General features: G+C 44.2%; 1 protein-coding gene and 1 pseudogene across 5 annotated transcripts in view; one reads left to right on the top strand and one right to left on the bottom strand.

Annotated features, from left to right (window-relative positions):
* Positions 1-20,996, bottom strand: part of Smyd4 (SET and MYND domain containing 4) — a 52,173-nt gene that overhangs the window by 6,475 nt on the left and 24,702 nt on the right. For all 5 annotated transcript variants that reach the window (XM_055620304.1, XM_055620307.1, XM_055620308.1 and 2 more), the window contains 3 exons: positions 19,008-19,097; positions 15,202-16,348; positions 338-520 (listed from right to left, as the gene is read on the bottom strand). In XM_055620304.1, the coding sequence (XP_055476279.1) occupies positions 338-520; positions 15,202-16,348; positions 19,008-19,097 (1,420 nt within the window). The remainder of the gene's footprint in view (positions 1-337; positions 521-15,201; positions 16,349-19,007; positions 19,098-20,996) is intronic.
* LOC129686610 (U6 spliceosomal RNA) lies at positions 13,061-13,154 on the top strand (annotated as a pseudogene).

Below are 20,996 nucleotides of genomic sequence, written 5' to 3'. Positions count from 1 at the left end.
AGAAGGAGAAGGAGAAGGAGAAGGAGAAGGAGAAGGAGAAGGAGAAGAAGAAGAAGAAGAAGAAGAAGAAGAAGAAGAAGAAGAGCAGCCGAGAAGGTGCTCCAGGCAATTTTCAGGATAGGCAGTGTTCAGGGACTCAGCATGGAGAGACGTGGCTCACTGCCCCCAACAGGCCTTTTTATTATGGCCAGGAGACCTTCTTTAGTGGTCTAAGGATGCATTGCCTTTCCAGGAGCGATGCGGAGGATGAGGGGAGGCTCTGGCCAGTGCCTACTCTTCCTGTGCCCTGTCCTTTCCTGGTGGGCAGGCAGGGCAGTGGGAAGGAAGGCTGGCTTACCATAGCAGTGCAGAATCTCTTCTCCCTTTCTGATCTGCCGTGCTGCCCGAACGGTGGCAGCGGTGCCGGTGAAGGACATACTTGTGTTGGGGCTGCAGGAGTGGTTCAGGAGGCTGACAACAGGGAAGATGCCCGTGGCAAGGCGTACCTGCCTGCTGTCGGTAATGACGCTCTCGTTAGACTCTGAAAGCACAGGAACAAAAGCAAACGTGCATCAGGACATTTGTCCTGTCCTTGCCATCTACTCCTCGGAAGATAACTGAACAGCTGGGCCTGCAGCCCATGAGTCAGGGCTCCGCAGCCGGATCCAATACAAATCGATGGAACATGACTCATAGCAAACTCTGGTCCCAGGAAGCAAGTGAATAAGTACACGAAAGTCTGCTAGAGCATAACCATCACACCTGTATGTCACTCAACACCCCAAGATCAGAACTTAGAAAAAAAAACAACCAAAGAGGGAAAGCAGGCCGCTTTCCAGACAGTTCAGTGTTTGCAGGACTCAGAACTACAGCACCCTAAGGTTATCTCCCCAAGATGTCTGCAGTCCAGGTGCTTTTGCCTTTGGTTGCTACTGGAACAAGTGTCCTAGTTAAGTGTAGCACACTTCATCTTACGAAGCCTTAAGTGTATCCACAAAACCACAGCCTTCTTTGTCCTGTCTTTTGTCTAATCTTTTTAGAAACTGCTCTGCAGTCTCAGGTAAGCAACCAGTATGTGTTCTGCTGAAGGGAATGTTACACAGAGACAACCTCTCTGCAGGACAGTAAACCAGCGATTCACACAACTGCAGATCAGGAAGGAAGAAAGGGCTCAAGGCAGAAATGCTGGTTTGCATGAGCTCCCATCCACACATACGTGAGTTCTTCAGACTCGTGCGCACAGCTGGGTGTGCTAGGTTTCTGTTGCTATGGCAGAATCAACTTCAAAAGAGCGAAGAAAAGGTAAGCTGAGTGATGCATGCTTGTAATTTCAGCATTTGAGAGGCTGGACGAGAGCAGCAGCCTGGGCCATATAACTGATCCCATCTCAAACAAAACCAAAACCAAAACAAGCAACAAAAGCCCCACTTCCCAAAAGTTAACGGTGGTCAAGGCTTTAGCAAATGGACCTGTGGGCAACACATAAGCCCAAACTCTAACAGCCTGCATGCTCTTCAAACAAAATGTTAATTGATTTGGTCATGCAGTTTTTTCGGGCCAAAGAAGGTCAGAAGCAGAGAACTAGTGCGTGGTGGGTACACAGCAGGATTTTCTAACAATGGCAAGGCAGGAGGCAGAAAAGCCCTATGAGCAACACATCAGCTCCAAAGCACACAGAACTCCATTCCCATTCAAGTTTCATCCTACATGGAGCATTTTATTTACCCAGAGGCTCCTAGAGGGAGCACATCTACAAGGGTTTCTGTAGTAGCCAACAGGCCAGGAAGAAATATGATATATGTAGGATCGTAACAGAAAGGCTAGAATGATGATCTTAGCCCCAGTTTAATCAGGAGGGAAACAATATTTCCAATAAGCTGGTTAAAATGTGAGAAACCTGGATACTTAAAGGGAAACAGTTTTCTAAAAACTGAGAAACAAACAGATAACTGTGGTGTCACTGTCCATGTGCCAGGAATTTTAACTAATCGTTTATCAGAGAAGTAGCTAGTCTGGATTCAACAGAAAACACCATGAACCATCATGTGAAAATGTTCTACAAAGGGAAAAATTAAATATAAGAATTATGTTGTCTCTCTGTAGACAATTCTATTATCTGTTGCTATGGGGGACAAGAATAGGATATGTAAATACAATTCACAGGGAATCTAAATGACTCAATTTTACTCAAGAATTCTACAAACTGCATTAAAATCTTTCATCAGAGCTTCTCCTAAGAGCTGAGCTGCTCCAAGTCGCTCTGCTCACTTCTGCCTGCCTCCTGGAATATGTGCTAATGAACGGCGAGATGCTAAAAGGTAGGCAGCAGGAAGGAGCGGCACAGGGCACCAACAACTTGTCGTCTGAATAATCAGGGTCTGCATAATTAAAGGTTGACTTGCATCCTCAACTACTGATAACTGGCAGCCTCTATTAGAACAGTTGCTAAAATTTTCTCAGAAAAAAAAAAAAAAAAACCCGATTGCAACACAGTGAGTAATGTCAGCCTCATGAGTTATTTATAGATTATTCTCCAGAGGAAGGCTCAGGAGCTGAGTGGGGTGCTGGTGTCAGAGCTGAATGTCTCTCTAATTATTTCTAAAAAAATTGAGTATTGATTTTTAAAAATTACTCAATATTTCGCATTAGTCACCTATTAGCAGAAAATAGGAAGAGAGAATACGTATGTACCGTATCAGCCACATTTAATAGGTGACATTTTGTATATAAAAATAAGTGTGAGTGACTCTTTAGCAAAATTGTACCTTGGGTTTAAAAGTGTCCCTGATGCATTTCAAATGGGATTTAAACACACACACACACACACACACACAACATAAGAACTTTTCATCCTCCCAGGGCACAGCTACCTCCATAAACGGTCTGAAAAATAATAAGTGTGTGTAGGTGTCAGGTAACCAAGGACTGACCTGAACTAAGAGCAAAGGGCAGTTAGCTGATTCAAGACCACACAAAGCCTCATCAAGGCTTGTTAAGACACGAATCCAGATGCAACACACATGTGCGCTTCCCACAGGGACAGAACCACACACACCTCTACCAGGGTCCAGAATCCCATCAGTTTCCAGACCTCCTTAAGATGGGAATAAAGAGAGGTTTTTGAGGAACTTCGATTAAAATGAATATATGCAAAGATAATAACATACATTCTTAGAGGTCTTTGTCAAAGTCTATCCTAGTCAACACTTTAATCCTTCTTCTGTGCCACTAATGAAACAGCTGCTAATGAAATTCAATGAGAACTCTAAACTGGGAGGTGTTGGAACCCCAAAGAAACAATAAGAAGGGATCTAACAAGATCAGAGCTATGAATAGACTAAAAGAGAATCAGACAGAAAAAAAAAAAAAATGACATTGCTGGTGGCATGCAGCTGGTACAACTCACCTGGAGGGCAAATCTGCAGTATGTATCAAGCACCTTAAAAATGTTCATATGAAAATATTCTTAGCACTTAGATTGTTTCTATTATAAAAAGCTAATTAGAATACAGAAAGAATTTATGGTAGCTATGCAAAAATTAGAAACTGAAAATTACAGAGACAAGAACAGCCATCTAAAACCCAATTAGGCAGGGCCGAAGTTCTGCCATATTGTCTTTGCACTGGCCCCTTCTGTTCTATGTATGGAAAGAATTATTACTGTTATTATTATTTGGACAGGATCTTGTTAGGTAGCCCAAGCTGGCCTTGAGCTCACCATCCTCCTGCCTCCATCTCAGACTCATGAGTGCTGAGACTGTAGGAACGGACTGATATCCGTACTTGGTGTATGGAAATTTCAACATAATTGTGACCAGGGCACATGGTGATTTGTAAGTTCCTCCTTTTCACATAATATGTTACGGCCATTTAGAAAATATCCTGACCTAAAATGCACTAAAGACATAACTGAAAAGCAAACCAGCTACCTTAGTTAGGGCCGCACTGCTGAAATAAAACACCCTGACCAAAAACAACCTGGGCAGGAAAAGGTTTATTTGCTCTTAAAATCCTCACATGACATGCTCTCACTGAGCAAAGTCAACTAGGAACCTGGAGACAGGAACTAAAGCAGAAGCCATAGAGGAAAGCTATTTACTGTTTTTTTTTTGGTTTTTTGAGACAAGACTTTCCTGTGTAGCCTTGGCTGTTCTGAATTTGCTTTGTATACCAGGTTGGCCTTGAATTTACAGAGATCCACCTGCTTCTGCCTCCCTGAGTGCTGCGATTAAAGGCGTTCACCAGCACCTCTCAGGCTTCACTTTATATACCCCAGATCACCTGCCCAGGGGTGGCCCCATCCACAGTGATCTGTGCCCTTCCACATTAGTCATTAACAAGACCTGCCTACAGGCCAATCTTGTGGAAGCATTTTCTCAATTAAAATTCCTTCTTCCAAGACATGGCTAGGTTTGTGTCAAGTTAACAAAAACAAATCAGGGACATCAACAAAATGACAGTGCTAATCTCACAGGCAAAATGGTATATCCATTTAGACTCTAGAGAAAAGGTACAGACTGCCATTTTTATCATGGAAATGTGCTTGATAGCATGCATTTACAAAGCTTCATGGGCGGGCGTGGGTGTAGCTCAGCTGCAAGCCATGAGGCCCTGTATTTGATCTCTGACCCTGCATCTACCCAGACCAAAACAAATACATATGGAATGCATGGCAGTCACAAGTTAAATTCTGCTGGGCACGGTAGTGTATGCCAGCACTTGGGAAGTGCAGGTAGGAGAATCATGAATTCAAGGCCTTCCTCAGCTATGTAAATGAGCTTGAGGTTAGCCTGGGCTATGTGGGACTCTGCCTCAGAATTTATATTTATATATTTTTTCTAGTTTAAATATATAGTGTATATTTTATACTTATATATTTTGTATCTATAGATGTCCTGCTTGCATGTATACATGCAGTGCCCCTGAGGCAATTAGATGTCAGATCCTGCGAAAATGGAGCTACAGACAGTTGTGAGCTGCCATGTGGGTGCTGGGAATTGGACCCAGTCTTCTGAAAGAGCAGCCAGTATTCCTAACCACTGAACCATCTCTACAGCCCCCTTATGTTAAATATTAAAACAAAACAGGAGCTTCTGGGGCCTGGCTGGTAAAATGACTTAGTTGGTAAAATATTTGCTACGGAAGCATGAAGGCCTGAGCACTCACATAAAAAATCAGGCATATTTAATTTTTTCTTATTACATTTATTTGCTTTATTATGTTGGTATGAGCACGCCATGGGGTGAGTGTGGTGGTCAAAGGACAGCTCTGGGGAATCCGTTCTTTCCTGCCATGGAGAGCAAACTCAGGCCGTCCTTTGCCAGTTGAGCCGTCTCATTGGCCGTTGACAGATATACTATACTTTTTCCCACCTAGAAATAAATCTTGCACATCTTTCCTTGTAGACTATCAGCTACTTGGTTCCTCGGTGGCTTTAGCAAGACTCCAGGGAGCTTACCTTGTCTTCAGATGTAGGGGTGGCCCACAGACATGGCTGTCAGTGGGAGCACAAATCCTATGGCATTTTCTCAGCAATTAATCATGGACTCTATTCTAGACATTTTTACATGCTAACTACATAGGGCATATGACGGAAGATATGAGTGAAGGAAAGTTACCAATGGGGGAAGGAGACCTGCACCTCCACTGTCCCTGGGCACACCACTACCAGGAACCCCTACATGTTCAGCTATCTTGAAGCTCTTCATGTTTGTTTTTTAATTTATTTGTGGATTTTAAAAAAATGTATGAGTTCTATGTCTGCATGTACACACTTCAGAAGAGGGCACCAGATCCCATTATAGATGGTTGTGAGCCACCATGTGGTTGCTGGGAATTGAACTCAGGACCGTTGGAAGAGCAGCCAGTGCTCTTAATCTCTGAGCCATCTCTCCAGGCCCCTTGTTTTATTTTTATTTTTTTTAATTATTTTTCTCTGAGACAGGGTCTTACTGTACAGGCTTGGATAGCCTGGAATTAATTCACTGTAGACCAAACTGGCCTCAAACTCACAGATCCACTTGTCTCTGTCTCAGATGCTAGGATAAAGGCATGAACTGCCACGTTTATTTTCTGAGATAAGGTATATGTGATGTTTGAATATGGTCCCCATAGCCTCAGGGGTTTGAATGCTGGGCCGTAGGGAGTGTCACTATTAGGAGGTGTGGCCTTGCTGGAGGAGCTGTGTCAGTGTGGAGGCAGAGGTTATATATGCTCCAGCTACATCCAGTGTGGCACACAGTCTCCTGCTGCCTCTGGATCACGGTGTAGAACTCCCAACTGCTCCAGCACCATGTCTGCCTGCGTGCTGCCATGCTTCTCACCATGATGCTAACCGACGAAACCTCTGAAACTGCAAGCCAGCCCAATTAAGTGTTTTCCTTTTTAAGAGTTGCCATGGGGCCAGGTGACGGTGGTGCATGCCTTTAACCTCAGCATTTGGGAGGCAGAGGCGGGTGGATCTCTGTGAGTTCAAGGCCAGCCTGCTCTACAAGGAGTTCCAAGACAGCCAGGGTTACAAAGAGAAACTCTATCTCAAAAAAAAAAAAAGTTGCCAAGGTCTCTCTTCACAGCAATAAAGACCTAGCTAAGACACTACATACCCTACCCTGGCTTTAAATCCTGCTTCATTCTCCCAGGCACTAGGATTACAAGTGTGCTGCCAGCATGTCCATCACTGAAGATGTGCATTTCTCTGTGTGGGTACGGGGTGCACGCGGGGTCTGGAGGTGGGTGTTGGGTGTCTGCATCAAATGTTCTCAAGCGTCTTATCACTATTATTAGCCTGTGTATGAGTATGGGAGCCATGACACACACTGGGGGTCACTTCTCCCCGCCCGTAAGTTCCGGGAATGAGGCTCAGGCTGTCAGGCCAGGATCTTTGACTACACCTAAGGTTCACTGACTAGGACTAGTTCACTGGCCATCGAGCTCCAGGGATCTTCCTGCCCCACCCCCATGGTTAGAGCTGTACATCACCAATGCCCGGCTTTCACATGGTGCTGGGATCTGAACTCAGGTCCTCATGCTTGAGCAGGAAGCAATTACCAGCTGAGCCATCTCCCCAGTCCCTACCTGTTTATCCTGCTGTTTCTGCCTCACACATTCTGCTGTGCGTCATCGCATCCAGCATGTTTAACTTTTGACCACAAGCTCCGTATCTGTTAGTTCTGTTTTGCCTGAGATAGGGTCCGATGATCTAGTCCTCACTGGTCTGATGCTTGCTGGCTACTGTTTGTCTTTCAGACAGGTCCTGCCATATAGCCCTGACTGGCCTGTATCTCCAGTCCTTTTCCCAGCTTTGAATTTGTCACCCTCCTTCAGCCTCCCCATCCTGATGACAGGTGTGCACAACCATGCCATTCCATATTGGTTTTAATTCAGTTTTTAAACATCCATTTCCCCTTTAAAAACGTCATTATTATTATGCATGTATGTGTGTGTGTGCACATGTGGAGGTCAGGAAAAAATGTTATGGCATTGGTTTCCTTCTTCCTTCCACCATGTGGATTCTGGGACTCAAACTCAGTCATCAGGCTTATGTGGCAAGTGCTTCTATTGGCTGAGCCATCTCGATGGTTCCTCCATATTGTTTTTAATTACTGTAGCTTTAATGATGGTATGACATATAATAGTTCCACGATCCTTTCTTGGTCTTTTTAAAATAGATATTCTCACCCAAGATGAACTTTAGAGCACTATTAAGTTCCAGAAACTATCACTTGGTATTTGTTTGAAAATGCATTAAGATAAAGGGGTTAATGTAGAGAAATGGTCAGTTTTACACTTTACAGTCTTTCTGATAAGATGGTACGGGGTAGGGGGTGCTGGAGAGATGGCTCAGCAGTTAAGAGCAGTGGCTGCTTTTCCGGAGAACTTGGGTTCGATTCCCGGCACTTACATGGTGGCTCACACGATACTGCTACTCCAGTTTTAGGAGATGCAGTGCCCTCTTCTGTTTTCCTGGGCATTAGGCATGCAAGTGGCACAAAGGCAGACATCCAAACACGTAAAATAACAAAATAAATCTTTACTAGAAGCTGGAGAGATAGCTCAGGAGTTCACAGTTCTTGGTACCGTTTCCGAGGACCTGTGGTTGATTCCCAGCCCCACATGGCACTCCCAACCATCTGTAACTCCAGTTCCGGGAGATCTGGTACCCTCTTCTGCCCATTTTGAATGAAGGTAGTGCACATATACACAGACGAAACACACGCACACACACACACACACACACACACTGTAAGCAAAATTAAAAATAGGTATGATGGAACACAGCTTTAATCTGGAGGCAGAGGCAGGAGGAGCTCTGTGAGTTCATGGACAGCCTAGTCTATAAAGTGAGCTCCAGACAGCCAGGGCTACATAGAGAAACCCTGTCTCAAAATTAAAAAAAAAAAAAAAAATTATTTTATGTGTATGAATGTTTGCCTGCATGTATGTTCACACACTGTTTGTTCTGTGTGTGTAGTCATACCCTAGGAAACGATTTAATTCAAGAGCCCCTTTTAAATGTTATTTTTGGCAGACTCTCATGTATACAGTCGGGTGACCTCAGTCCTCCCACATGCTGGCATTGTAGGTGTGCTCTTCCACTCTCCTTTTCTTTCTATTTTTCTTTCAGTGTTTTCTGAGATAGGGTTTCTCTGTGTAGCCCTGGCTGTTCAGAGACTTGCTCTGTGGGTCAGGCTGGCCTCGAACTTAGAGATTTGTCTGTTTCTGCCTCCTGCGTGCTGGGATTAAAGGCATGTCTACCACCAGCTGGCCTCTTTTTTATTTTTTATTTAAATCATGGTTAAATGTGTTTCATGAGTGTCCTGAGGTGGTGCATGCCTTTGATCCCAGCACTTAGGAGACAAGGCAGGTGGGTCTCTGTGAGTTCAAGGCTACCTGGTCTACAGAGTGAGTTTCAGGACAGCCAAGTCTACACAGAGAAAACCTGTCTTGAAAAACAAACAAACAAACAAATAAACAATGTTTCATGAAAGTTTTAGAGAGCTCAAGAGGCCTGATGGCAAATTTCACAATGAGAAGACGAAGGGCTTGGGTGCGGCTCAGTGCTGAAGCACGTGCCTGGGATCCACTTACGTTCAATTCCTAGCATTAAAAATAATAATTAGCTGGGCATGGTGGCACACACCTGCAATCCCAGCACTCAGGGAGGCAGAAGCAGGCGGCTCTCTGTGAGTTCCAGGTCAGCCTGGTCTACAAAGTGAGTCTAGGATGGTGCTACACAGAGAAACCCTGTATCAAAAAACAAAAACAAAACAAAAAACCAAGAAAAAATAGTAAAAAATGATTTTAAAGAGCTCACATGACAGAAAGGGTATGGTTATGTTTTGAGATTTCTTTCTTTTATGTGTGGGTATTTTGCCTGCATGTATGTCCGTGTAGTGTGCGCATGTAATGCACACAAAGGCCAGAAGAGGGCACAGATCACCTGGGACTGGAGTTACAGGTAGTTGTTTGCCACTATGTGGGCGCTAGGAATCGAACCTGGGTCCTCTGGAAGAGCAGCCAGTGTTCTTAACCACTCTTGACCTATCTCTTTCATCTGTTACAGAACTATTTTGATAACTTGATTCTTTGGAATTGTTTTTTGTTTGTTTTACATTTTTTTTCTACTTCTAGAACAATTAAGGTAACTTGTATTTTCTAAAATTTATGTCTGTGTAACATTAATAAGTTTAGCAGCTTAAAATTAGTAATTTTTTAAAAAAGGAAACAAGAATTTGTTATGTTGTCCAGGCTGGGCTCATATGATGCCCCTGACTGCACCTTCCAAGCAGCTGGGAGCACACTAGGGAACTGTGCCGGTGTTAATTTGTTACAATTCTGCCTCAGCTTCCAGTGCTCAGATTACAGGCGTGTGTCACTATGTCTGGCTCATGGTGTTAATCCTTCTGTGGATTCTTTCCTCCCCTACACAGAGAGACAAACAGATGTCCTCTCTTCCCAGCCCTCACACTAGAGACCGAATTCAGGGCCTCACTTAGGCTAGGTTAGTGCTTCACCACTGAGACATATTCCCAGCCTTCTTTCTGCTTAAAAAAAAAAAAAATCTATTCATTAAGTACAATTTATTCACTTTGTATCCTGGCTGTAGGCTCCTCCCTCCTCTTCTCCTCCCATGCCCCGCCCCTCATCCACTGATAGAGGAGGTCCTCCTTCCCTTCCATCTGACCCCAGCCTATCAGGTCTCATCAGGACTGGCTGTATTTCCTCTTCTGTGGCCTGGTAAGGCTGCTCCTCACTCAGGGTGAGGTGATCCCAGAGCCAGCCACTGAGTTCATGTCAGAGACAGTCCCTTCTCCCCTTACTAGGGCACCCAAATGGAGACTAAGTCTATGGATTATATCTGAGCAGGGGTTTTAGGTCCTCTCCATGCATGGTCCTTGGTTGGAGTATCAGTCTCTGCAGGGGCCCCTGTGCCCAGGTTTGTGTTTGTTTGTTTTTTTTTTTTTTTTGGCTCTGTTGCTCTCCTTGTAGAGCTCCTCAGGTCTATCTTCCCCTTCTTTCATAAAATTCCATGTCCTCTGCCCAAAGTTTGTCTATTAAGTTTCAGCCTCTGCTTCACTCTTTTTGTTGAGACAGGGTCTCACTGAGTTGTTCAGAGTGCCTTTGAATTCACTCTAGTCCAGGCAGGCCTTGAGCCTGTGCTCCTCCTGATTCAGCAGCAGCTCCTGATTCTTTTTTAATTTTAATATATTTATTTTTATCTGCATGGGTGTTTCCTCTGCATCTACGTCTGTGCACTACCTGTATTCCTGTACATGAAAACAGTGGCTTTCATTCTCTCTGTGTGTGCTTGGGCATTTGTTCAGTGGCCAGAAGACTGTCACATCCCCTGGAAGAGCCACAGACATACGAGTCATCACGTGGGTGCTAGGAATGAAACCCGGGTCCTGTGGAAGAGCAGCCTGTTCTCTTAACCCCTGCTTAGCTCTTTTAGCACCCAGGAATACAGAGCCTGCACGACCAGCCCTGGCTAGAGTCCTTTGATGCACATATGTGTGAGAACCCATAAATGTGGCTGCCAGAGGCTGACAGGATGCTGTCTTCCATTGCACTCTACCTCATTTCCTCATTTTTTGAGACTAGGGTTTTCACTGGGTCACCTATGGATCACTGCTGTCTCCCCCTGTATCTACTTCCTAGCACAGTGATTATAGGGGCCACATGCAGCTTTTTGTGTGGGTGCTTCAGATCTGAATTCAGGTGCTCCTGCTTGCACAGCGCACACTGTGTTGCTCACTGAGCCACTTCCCCAGCCCCTAGCTAGAGCCTGGGAGTTTTGCCAGACCTTTGTCTATATCAAGAATCTGTAAACCGCAGCTTGCGGACCATATCCTACCTGTTGCCTGTTTTTGTATAGCTTGTGTCCTGATGCTGGTTTCACACTGTGTGCTTATGTTTGCACATTTGTGTCATAAGTGCAGATTTACGAGTGTAGACGTACATATGGAGGTCGGGGGACAACTCCTGTGTCCGTCTTTATCTTCTGCCGGAAGCAGGTTCTCTTTGTGGTTTAGTGCTTGTGTGCCAAGCCAGCTGATTCATAAGCATCCAGGGACTCTCCTGTCTCTGATCCTATCTAGGTTTAGGAGTCCTGGAATTACAGATGACTTTACTTCAGCCAGCTTTGGGTGGGTTCTGGGGATTTGAACTCAGGTTCTCACACTTGCACAGCAGCATTTTAGCGACTGAGCCATCTTCACAGCTGCTTTGTTACATGGTTCAGTAGTTGAAAACAAACCCAAAATAATTCTGAATGTGGAAAATTACAAAAATTTAGATTTCAGTGTCTATAAGGCCCCTTGATTGAAATCAGGGCAGGCTCATTCTGCATCTGTGCCTTCCCGGCAGCTGTTTCCCTGCTACATGGCAGAGGCGAACAGCTGCGACCAAGTAGGTGGCCTGCAAACCCTAAAGTATTTATATATCTGATATTCCCCAGAAGGTCTTCTGATCTATGGGACAGAAGTTTTGAAAGATAGTAGAGCTACCAAATCCCCAGGTTATTATGTAATCTTGGTTTCTAGATCCAAAATATATTTGCCCAGTCAAAGGCACTAAATTTTCTCACAACAATGGAGTTTTTGCCAAGTTTTTTCTTGTACACTTAACCATTTTTGTTTTATAGATACAATCCCTGTTTCTGAGAGCTAAGACTGATAATATATTTCAGTATGGGAGTCTCCTGTATAAAAATAAAAGGCGTTGTTTTATTAGACATCTTTCCTTGAATTCTGCTCTTTCATATTAAAACCAGTGCCCTGGCTTACTTGTGACTCTTGACACACCCACATACTCTGCTTTTACAAGCAGTTATTTTTGTGGATGGAATACACAAGCTTTTTTTTTTTTTTTTTTTTTTTTGTATTTTGTAGTCCTGGCTGTCTTGGAACTCACTCTGTAGACCAGGCTGGACTTGAACGTAGAAATACACCTGCTTCTGCCTCCGGAGTGCTGGGATTGCAGGTGTGGGCCACTATGTCCATTGAAAAATACATTTTCTAGGGCTAGCAAGATGGCTCAATGGGTAACTCACCATGTAAGCTAGATGCTGGATGCCCTTAGCTCGATCCTCGTGCCATGCTAATGTGGTGGCTGACACCTGTAAGCTCCGCATGCTTAGGGCGAGACAAGAGGTGGAAACAGACTAGCTGGCTTGAAGTTTATGTGCAAAGTGTAGGCAGAAGCAGGAGAGACTGTGCCTCAAAAACAGGTAGGAGAAGAGCCTGAGCTCCTAAGTTGTCCCCTAACCGTCCACATGTGCGGCGGCCTGCACACGGCTGCTCTCTTTCCCACACACCAAAGGTTAGAGAGCTCTTTCCTGTAGAGTGGATGGTAGTTTCTATCATTTCAAAATTTACTAGTCTACTGCCCCACCATGTAAACAGTTCTTAATTAAAAACACAGAGGTCCTAAAGAAGAAAGTAGCAGCTTCTCAGACTGTGGAGATGTCTGATGTCCCTGTACTTGTTTGTGGTGTGGGGTAGGACCACATGTTGTGACGTGTGTGCGAGTGAGAGGGCAGTTTGTGTAGAAGGAGCTGGTTCTCTCTCCCACGTGGGCCCTTGTGCTCGCTTCTGCAGCACATATGCTAAATTGGAAGATCAGCATGTCCCCTGCTCAAGAGCCACATGAAAATTTGTAAAGTGTTCTATATTTTTTTAGCTGGGTAGTGTTGATGCACACCTTTAATCCCAGCAATCAGGAGGCACAGGCCAGCATGGCTGAGTGAGTTCGAGGACAGCCAGGGCTACACAGAAAATCCCTGTCTCAAAAATAACAAACAAACACACAGCCCCTAAAACCAAACCAACTAAATTAAACCAACTCAGGTCCCTCAGGCCCAGAGGCACCTTTCCTAGCTGAGCCATCTTTTTGGCCCAGATTTGGATATTTTTGTAGCAGTGGTTCAAAGAGGTGCAGAGGGCAGAAAAGAAAACAGAGACTAACTTGAAACATGATTTAATAGGGCCATGGGCCAGATAAATGCTAGTTTTCAAATTCCGTTGCTTTAAGATGGGAAAAGAGCCATGTCACAAAAAATACCTACATATTGTATAACTTCGCAGCCGAATGAAGATCTGTAGACATCTAAACAACAAAGGATGGCAAAATCTGGATAATGTACTGTGAAAAGTCTGAAGAGTAAGCTTCTCTAGCCTATTTAGGCTAACAGAGTATTAATCTGTCAGTAAGTCCTAGGTTTAGAAAACATCTACTTTGCTCCCTTTCAGCATAATTAAGTAGAAAAGAAGATGGGGAGATGGCCCAGCAGTTAAGGGTACTGGCTGCTCCTTCAGAGGACCTGGGTTTGATTCCTAACTCCAACGCAATGCTTCAGAAGTGTCCATAATTCCAATTCCCGGATCTGATGCCCTCTTCTGGTCCCCACAGACATCCGACAAAACACTCAATACACAACAAAGTTCTTGTTTGTTTAAGAGCGGGTCTCTCTATGTAGTCCTGGCTGGTCTGGATCTTGCTATGTAGACCAGGCTAGCCTTCAATTTACAAATATCCTCCTGTCTCTGCTTTCTGAATGTTGGGATTGAAGGAGTATGCCACCACAATGGGAAAACCAAACCAAACCCAAAACCCCAAACAAACAAACAAAAAACCTTAAAAAGAATTTTTCTTTCTTTCTTGCATGTGTATGTGTGGTGCTGTGTATGTCTGCGGGCCCGAGCATGTGCGGGTGTGTGCTTGCGTGTGGAGGCCGGACACTTCCGTATTTCCTCAGCCACTCTCCATCACACACACTGAGCCAGGGTCACTCCCTGAGCCCACAACTCCTCAGCCTGGCTAGTCCGGTTAGCTGGCCGGCTCCAGGGGTCCCACCTGCCTCCACAGGCAGGCCACTGTGAGCACTCAGCATTTACCTGGGGGCTGAAGACCTGAGCTGTGACCATCACATGTGCACGGCACTAAGGCCTCTCTCCAGGCCCTCCAAGGCATCTCTGATCCAGTGAGATCACTCGGTAAGAGCGGAGAAACGGCTCAGGGAGGGAAAGGACTTGCTGAGCACTTTACGAGCCTGACAACCCGAGTTAGTTCCCAGGACACACGGAGGCGAGAACTGCCTCCTGTGGTGGCAGGCGTGCCACACTCAAAATGAGGAAGTTTAAAAATAGTTTTTAAATTCAATTTATGATAACTCTCATTACAAATAAAATAATATCAATATCATATATAACTATTATAAATTATTATTATTTTTATTATTGAGACAGGCTCTTACTATGTAGCCTGGCTCTCACGATGAACACCAGGGCTGGATTTAGAGATCTGCGTGCCTCTGCTTCTCGAGAGCTGGGATTAAGGGCCTGTGTCACCACCACTGGGCTCTGACTCCTTAAGAGCCTTTTAAGAGACAGGGTCTCATGTAACTCAGACTAACCTCAAACTTGCTGTATAGCTGAGGCTGAACTCCTAATCATCCTTGGGAGGTCTGCACCTCTCAAGCTCTGGGATTACAGAAGTGCACGAAAAGCTTCGATGGCATAATGATGATATAAGACAGCTGTGGTTTCCTTTTCCGGTCACTGATTCGTTTGATGTTAGTCTTCCTTTACACACACACACACACATACACACACACACACACACACACACACACACACACACACACACGTTATTTATTTATTTTCTCCTTAAACATTAGCTATATAAATACCAAAAATGCAAGCAAAGACTAGACTTCCGTCTTACCTGTGTGCCACAGGGAGGTTATCGCCTGGGCATTACACTGCAGCTGCAGCATGTGTCGCAGCATGGCTACTCCCCAAACAGTCAAATCTGCACACAAGCCCGGAGTCACTGCTTTCGGCTTGGAGGACTTGAAGCCCCGGGTTTGCGCTCTGAGCTGCCTGCACAGCGCAGCGACACTGACGGCGCACATGAATTTGCGTTCCGGGCTGTGTTTTTCAGTATGGGGCAGAAGGTTGAAGACAGCATTATAATTGCTTTCATACTTCCCACTGACATTACAGCCGGGAATTGGGGTTTCACCTGTTTTGGCATTCTCTTCACTCTCCCCATGGTTTGTGTAGTTAACTGTCTGGACCAGGTTCCTGTTTTCAGGTGAACAGATGTCTTTGTTGCTAGTCTCGTCATAAAGCATCCTGACAACTCTGTCAACCTCTTCAAATCTGGCTAGAAGAGTCACCCTCAGGGCAACATGGCAGAAGACCCCAAGTGTGAGGAGCAGCGCCCCTAGAGAACACTCTGTGCTGTGGTAGTGCTCCCACGCCTGCTGCATACATTCCTGGCTGCAATACCTGGCATAGCTGCAGCCTCCACAGGGCACTGTGGCCAAAGTGTGCTTCAGACAGCGGTGACAACAGAGGTCGCCACTGCTAACTCCGGTATCCCACTTGTTTTGTGGGCCATGACGCAATGGTGGCATTTCTCCTGGGATAAGGACACTTACAAAAGCATCTTCCTTCAGCAGGAGTTCCCCTGGGAGAATGTCTTTTGTGGCAACTAGATGGCGGCCTTTCAAAGGGTCTGTGCATAAGCCGACAGAGAGCGATGCCCCAGAAATCTGTTTGTTCTCCTCCTCCAGGGCCATCTCCTCAAAGGCTTTGGTGAGGGCTGCAGGGAAGGCTTCTGGGAGATTCTCCTTCTCTTGTATCTTCATTTTCAGATGTTCGAGGTTCCTCTGCAGGATCTTATGGGAGGAGAGTCCCAGGCTTGGCTTGGCGGCGAGGTTGCTTTCAAGATCACTGATGGCTTGTCTTGCCTCCTGTGGTCTCCCCAGGTTCACTAGGCATTCTGCCTTACGTAACATCATCTTGGGTTGCAGTCTTTCAGGGAGCCCATGCACGCCTGCTCTCACTATGTCTTTAAGACATGCCTGAAACAAAGAGGAAAATTCCAGGGTGGTCTCTACTCTTCACCATGTACTGGAAACTGAAGACGCACAGGCATGGAAACGGTCATTAAGAGTGCACAGCTTCAGGGAGGGAGGGTAGAATTGGGAGGGAATCAGGAGGGGGCTACAGCTGGGATGCAAAGTGAAAACTGTAATTAATATAAAATTTTAAAAAGGATTAAAAAAAACAAGTGCACAACTTCAACTGAGAGCTTAGGCCTTAAGTCCTCTGCTCGCTCTGTGATCTTTCCTTTTTCTCTCTTCCTTTTTCCTTTCCTATTCCCTCCCCTCCTTTCTACCTTATGCTGGGGATTTTAACTGAGTGACAGTAATACTTATTTATAGTATTATGTCTTTTTCTTATTGAGCAGTTCTGGCTTGTTTGTTTGAGACAAAGTTTTGCCATATAGCCTTGGTGGACATGGAACTCTATGAAGATCAGGCTGCCCGAATGCATAAAGCTGTTTCTGCCTCCCAAGTGCTGAGATTAAAGATTAAGTCTGTCTCACCATGATTAGCTCAACAGTTCCATTTTTTTTTTTTTTTTTAAGAGGAAAAAAGTCTTAGGAAGTTGTAGGGAATTGAGGCAGACCTTGCTGGTCGTGCATTGAATTCCAGCACTTGGTGGGACCAGCAGATCCCTGTGGGTCTGAGGCCAGCCTGCTCTATAGAGTGAGCTTCTTCTCTAGAACCCCAGCCCCTCCCATAAAGGACTTTGAAGCCAAAGAAATGTGTACTCACTATGAGTGAGTAAGAGGCTAGGTGTGGTCCTATGCAAGCAAGTTAATTTTTCAATGTCTTTGTTTTCTCAGATGAAAAAGATGACCATCAACAGGTCATTTTAGGGATGAGATAAAGTAATATATCTAAAGTGAAGAAAGAAACTCCCGGATATGTTCAATAAATGGTTATCATCTACAGAAGGAGGAGGTGATAAAGGGATGCATGATCGAGTTTTTCTAAATTTGTCCTTAGGAGTGAGCCTTTCTTCCTTCGGACCCAGATTCTTGGATCTTTTTTTCATTATTTACAGAATACTTTGCTAGTCTCTATAATCAAACCCATGTAAATAAAACTGAGTATTTAATACAGCCCATTACTTCCGTATAAATTGAAAAATGAAGTTAATGTGTCAAGATTAATATGGCCGCTAATTTCTGTACAGTGCCAATTTAACATGGTAAACTGGGATACTTTTTCCAAAGGTGACAGCACAGCTAAAGCATCCCAAAATTTCAAACTTATATACATATAGTCAAAATCTGCAGTGTGCTGTGTGTCAGCAGCAGCAGTGGCAGCTTTTCTAGGTTCTGTAGCCTTCAGAACAGAAAATCACAGACATCTTGCTCAAGGAAAAAAAAAAAAAGGGAAAAATTCCAATTTATTGGATTTTTGTTTTTCCATATTTAGCAGAAGCTCTGACTGGCCAGCACTGACTATGAAGCCCAGGCTAGCCACAAATGCATAGCATGCTTTAGCCTTCACCGTGCTAGGGTTATAACTGTGCATCACCATGCCCAGAGAGATCTTTGCTCTTCTATTTTAATGTGAAGGGCAGTGAGTATTAACATGCAACTATTCCAACAGTCCTTAACTCTCGTGTGTAGAATCCGTACATGAGTGGAATGATCTTTAGAGCCTTTCCTTAGGCCTCTCCACTACACATTACAGAGGACTCACAGCTATCCTCCTTAAACACACATCTGATTTTTTGTTTTTTTTCTTTTTGTTTGTTTGGTTTTTTGAGACAAGGTTTCTCTGTGTAGCCTTGGTTGTTCTAAATTTTACTCTGTAAACCAGGCTGGCCTTAATCTCACAGAGATTCGCCTGTCTCTGCCTCCCGAGTGCTGGAATTAAAGGCCCGTGCCACTGCCCGGCCATAGATCTGATTTTTGTCTTTTCTTGACTTAAACTCCAGAGACACCATGCTTCATAGCTGTTTTTTGTTGTTGCAGCCAGTGGGGGTCAAGCTGCCTCGCTGGTGCTCACAGGCGGTCCTGGGCACCTTCTCCTTTCACACCGGCCATGCTTACTGCAGAGCTGTACCAGCAGAGGGGTAAGCTCAAGCATGCCCTACTTATTTAACATCTTCTGTTGTTTTATTTGCATGTGTTTTGCATATGTATTTTGCACATGTGTCTGTACAACACCTCTGGGCCTTGTGCCTGCAGAGGCCAGAACAGGAGATTAGACCCCTTGGAAATGGAGTTATAGCCAGTTGGGAGCTGCCATGTGGGTACTGGGAATAAAACCTAGGTCAACTGGAAGAGCAGCGGTGCCCTTAACCACCAAGCCATCTCTCCAGTTCCTGTGACCTGCTATGTAGAAGAAACAAATGAACAAACTAGTATCTGGACACACTTGGAATCTAAAGTACCAATTAGCAACACATCTGGCTGATATGGACACAGAAGTGCTTGACTATTGGATCCAGTCCATGGCCTGGGAGAGTGCCATAGCTTATTCTTGTTAACTAACTATTCTTCCTGGTCACCTGTGAGAGGTGACATGAGTCAAGAAAGTATGAGTCTGGATGGATGTGAGTGTTTCTACACTACCTGATTTCAGTGTATGCAGAAGAACAGAAGACCTCATCGTCCACTGGAGCTGCAGGCAGGACACCAGGTACCTCAATACTTACTTCATACTGACCCAGACGGAAGAGGGCTGCAGAGCGATTGGCATAGCACAGTGAAATATCTTCGGTGTTAGGCCTCGAATGTGACACTCCCTGAAAAAGAATGAGCCGCTCATAGGAACAATCTCCAATCTTAGATAACTAGGGATCTACTACAGAAGACTGAGTTGAAGTGGGAAAAAGTACTGAACCGTTCTGCTCCATCTACTTCCCTTCAGCAAACCTCGGACATGAATGAGGAAATAAAGATCTAAGTCTTTGAAAACTGCAGCTTCAGACACAGCCTTTGCCACTTCCACCAATTCACCGAGGCTGACTTTGAATTCACGATCCACTTGCCTCAACTTCTCAAGTAGCTGGAATTACAGGCCTGTGCGAGGCCTAGTGTAAGTGGATCAAACCCTTACTGTAACAAATGAAAGTGTAATAACTCTGGAGGTAACTATGAAGAGTCAAAAGTAATGGTGGAGGAATCCCTTTCTTCTTTTTTTTATGATTTATTTATTTATTATGTATACAATGTTCTGGCTTCATCCTGCATGACAGAAGAGGGAACCAGATCTCATTACAGACAGTTGTGAGCCACCATGCGGTGGCTGGGAATTGAACCCAGGACCTTTGGAAGAACAGCCAGTGCTCTTTACCTGTGAGCCATCTCTCCAGCCCGGAGGAATCCCTTTCTAACTACAATAAAAAATCCAGATGTTACATGGTGGCACATGCCCTAACCTCAGCCCGTTCTGTTACAAAGTTGAAGATTATAATTGGCAATGTGGAACCAGTCTCAAACATAAATAAGTAAACAAATAAGTAATTAAAAGAAAAACCAAACCAAAACAAAACCCCACAAAAACAAAACTCTAGAGGTCATAAATGCTGAATAAATTCATGTCTTCTATGAGAGCAGAGCATACTTTTACCTGGTAAGCCATCTCTCCAGCTCAACCCCAACCTTGAACTTTTGATCCTCCTGCCTCTGCCTCCTGAGTGCTGGGACTACAGTATGATTATCATGCCCAGTCCAGTCCTATTTTTAATCATATTTTTTAAGGGCTAGGATCTGAAAAAAGCTGAAGAAAAGCTAGCAATACAGCTCAGTGGTACAACTTGTGCCTAGAATTCAGAAAGACCTGTGTTTTTTTTCTTAGCACCTCGAAAAAGAAAAAACAGGGGGTGGGGATATTTGAGGGGTCAGGACCAGTAAAGAAAAAGAAGAGGAATACAAAATGGCAGCAAGAGATGAAGCTGAACAAGGCACAATGACATACATGATAAGTGTATATATATTAAAAACATGATACATATCACAATGTACATGATTAATATTCTTTGTATACTGAAAAGAATGATTGAGCTGGGCATGGTGGTGTCCACCTGTAATTCCCAACCTTGGAAAATGGAGGCAGGAGGATGAGGCTTAGTTACGTAAGAGTGTGAGACCATCTTGAGTTTCTATGCTTTCCACACTCGCTCCTGGATTCATGACTTCCTGCCTCAGTTCTCAAGTAACTGGAGGTTAATGCCACTTATATTAGGCTGTTTTTATTCACCTATATACCCCTTAATATACAGCATTATAGGTTATGGGGATAGATGAAATGACTAGAGGGTCAGGAAAAGGAACCACAGTATATACTTTTGTAACTTTTGAAATTTAATTATATGAATATATTTTCTATTCCCAAAATAAATGTATAATACTAACAGAATATTAGTATTAATATATAATAATAACCAGTGTTCCTTAACATATGGAGAAAAGAACATTCCCATATTCTGTCAGAATGGACATTAACTAGTTCCTTCCTGGAGGACAATTCAGCACCAGCATCAAAAGCTTGAAAATATTCCCTTTGACCCAGCCCTTTACCCATTCACTAATTAATCCAAAACAAAAAATCAGTTGTATATAAGTATTTATACAAAAGAGGCTTATTATAGCATCATAATGCCAAATAATATGCCAATATTAGATCTTAAATTAAACACATT

The sequence above is a fragment of the Psammomys obesus genome, unplaced genomic scaffold (genome assembly GCF_907164565.1).
Source record: "Psammomys obesus unplaced genomic scaffold, mPsaObe1.curated_primary_1811, whole genome shotgun sequence".
In the NCBI taxonomy this organism is placed as follows: domain Eukaryota; kingdom Metazoa; phylum Chordata; class Mammalia; order Rodentia; family Muridae; genus Psammomys; species Psammomys obesus.
The sequence above is the reverse complement of the archived record's forward strand: the minus strand, read 5'-3'. Positions and strand labels throughout refer to the sequence as shown.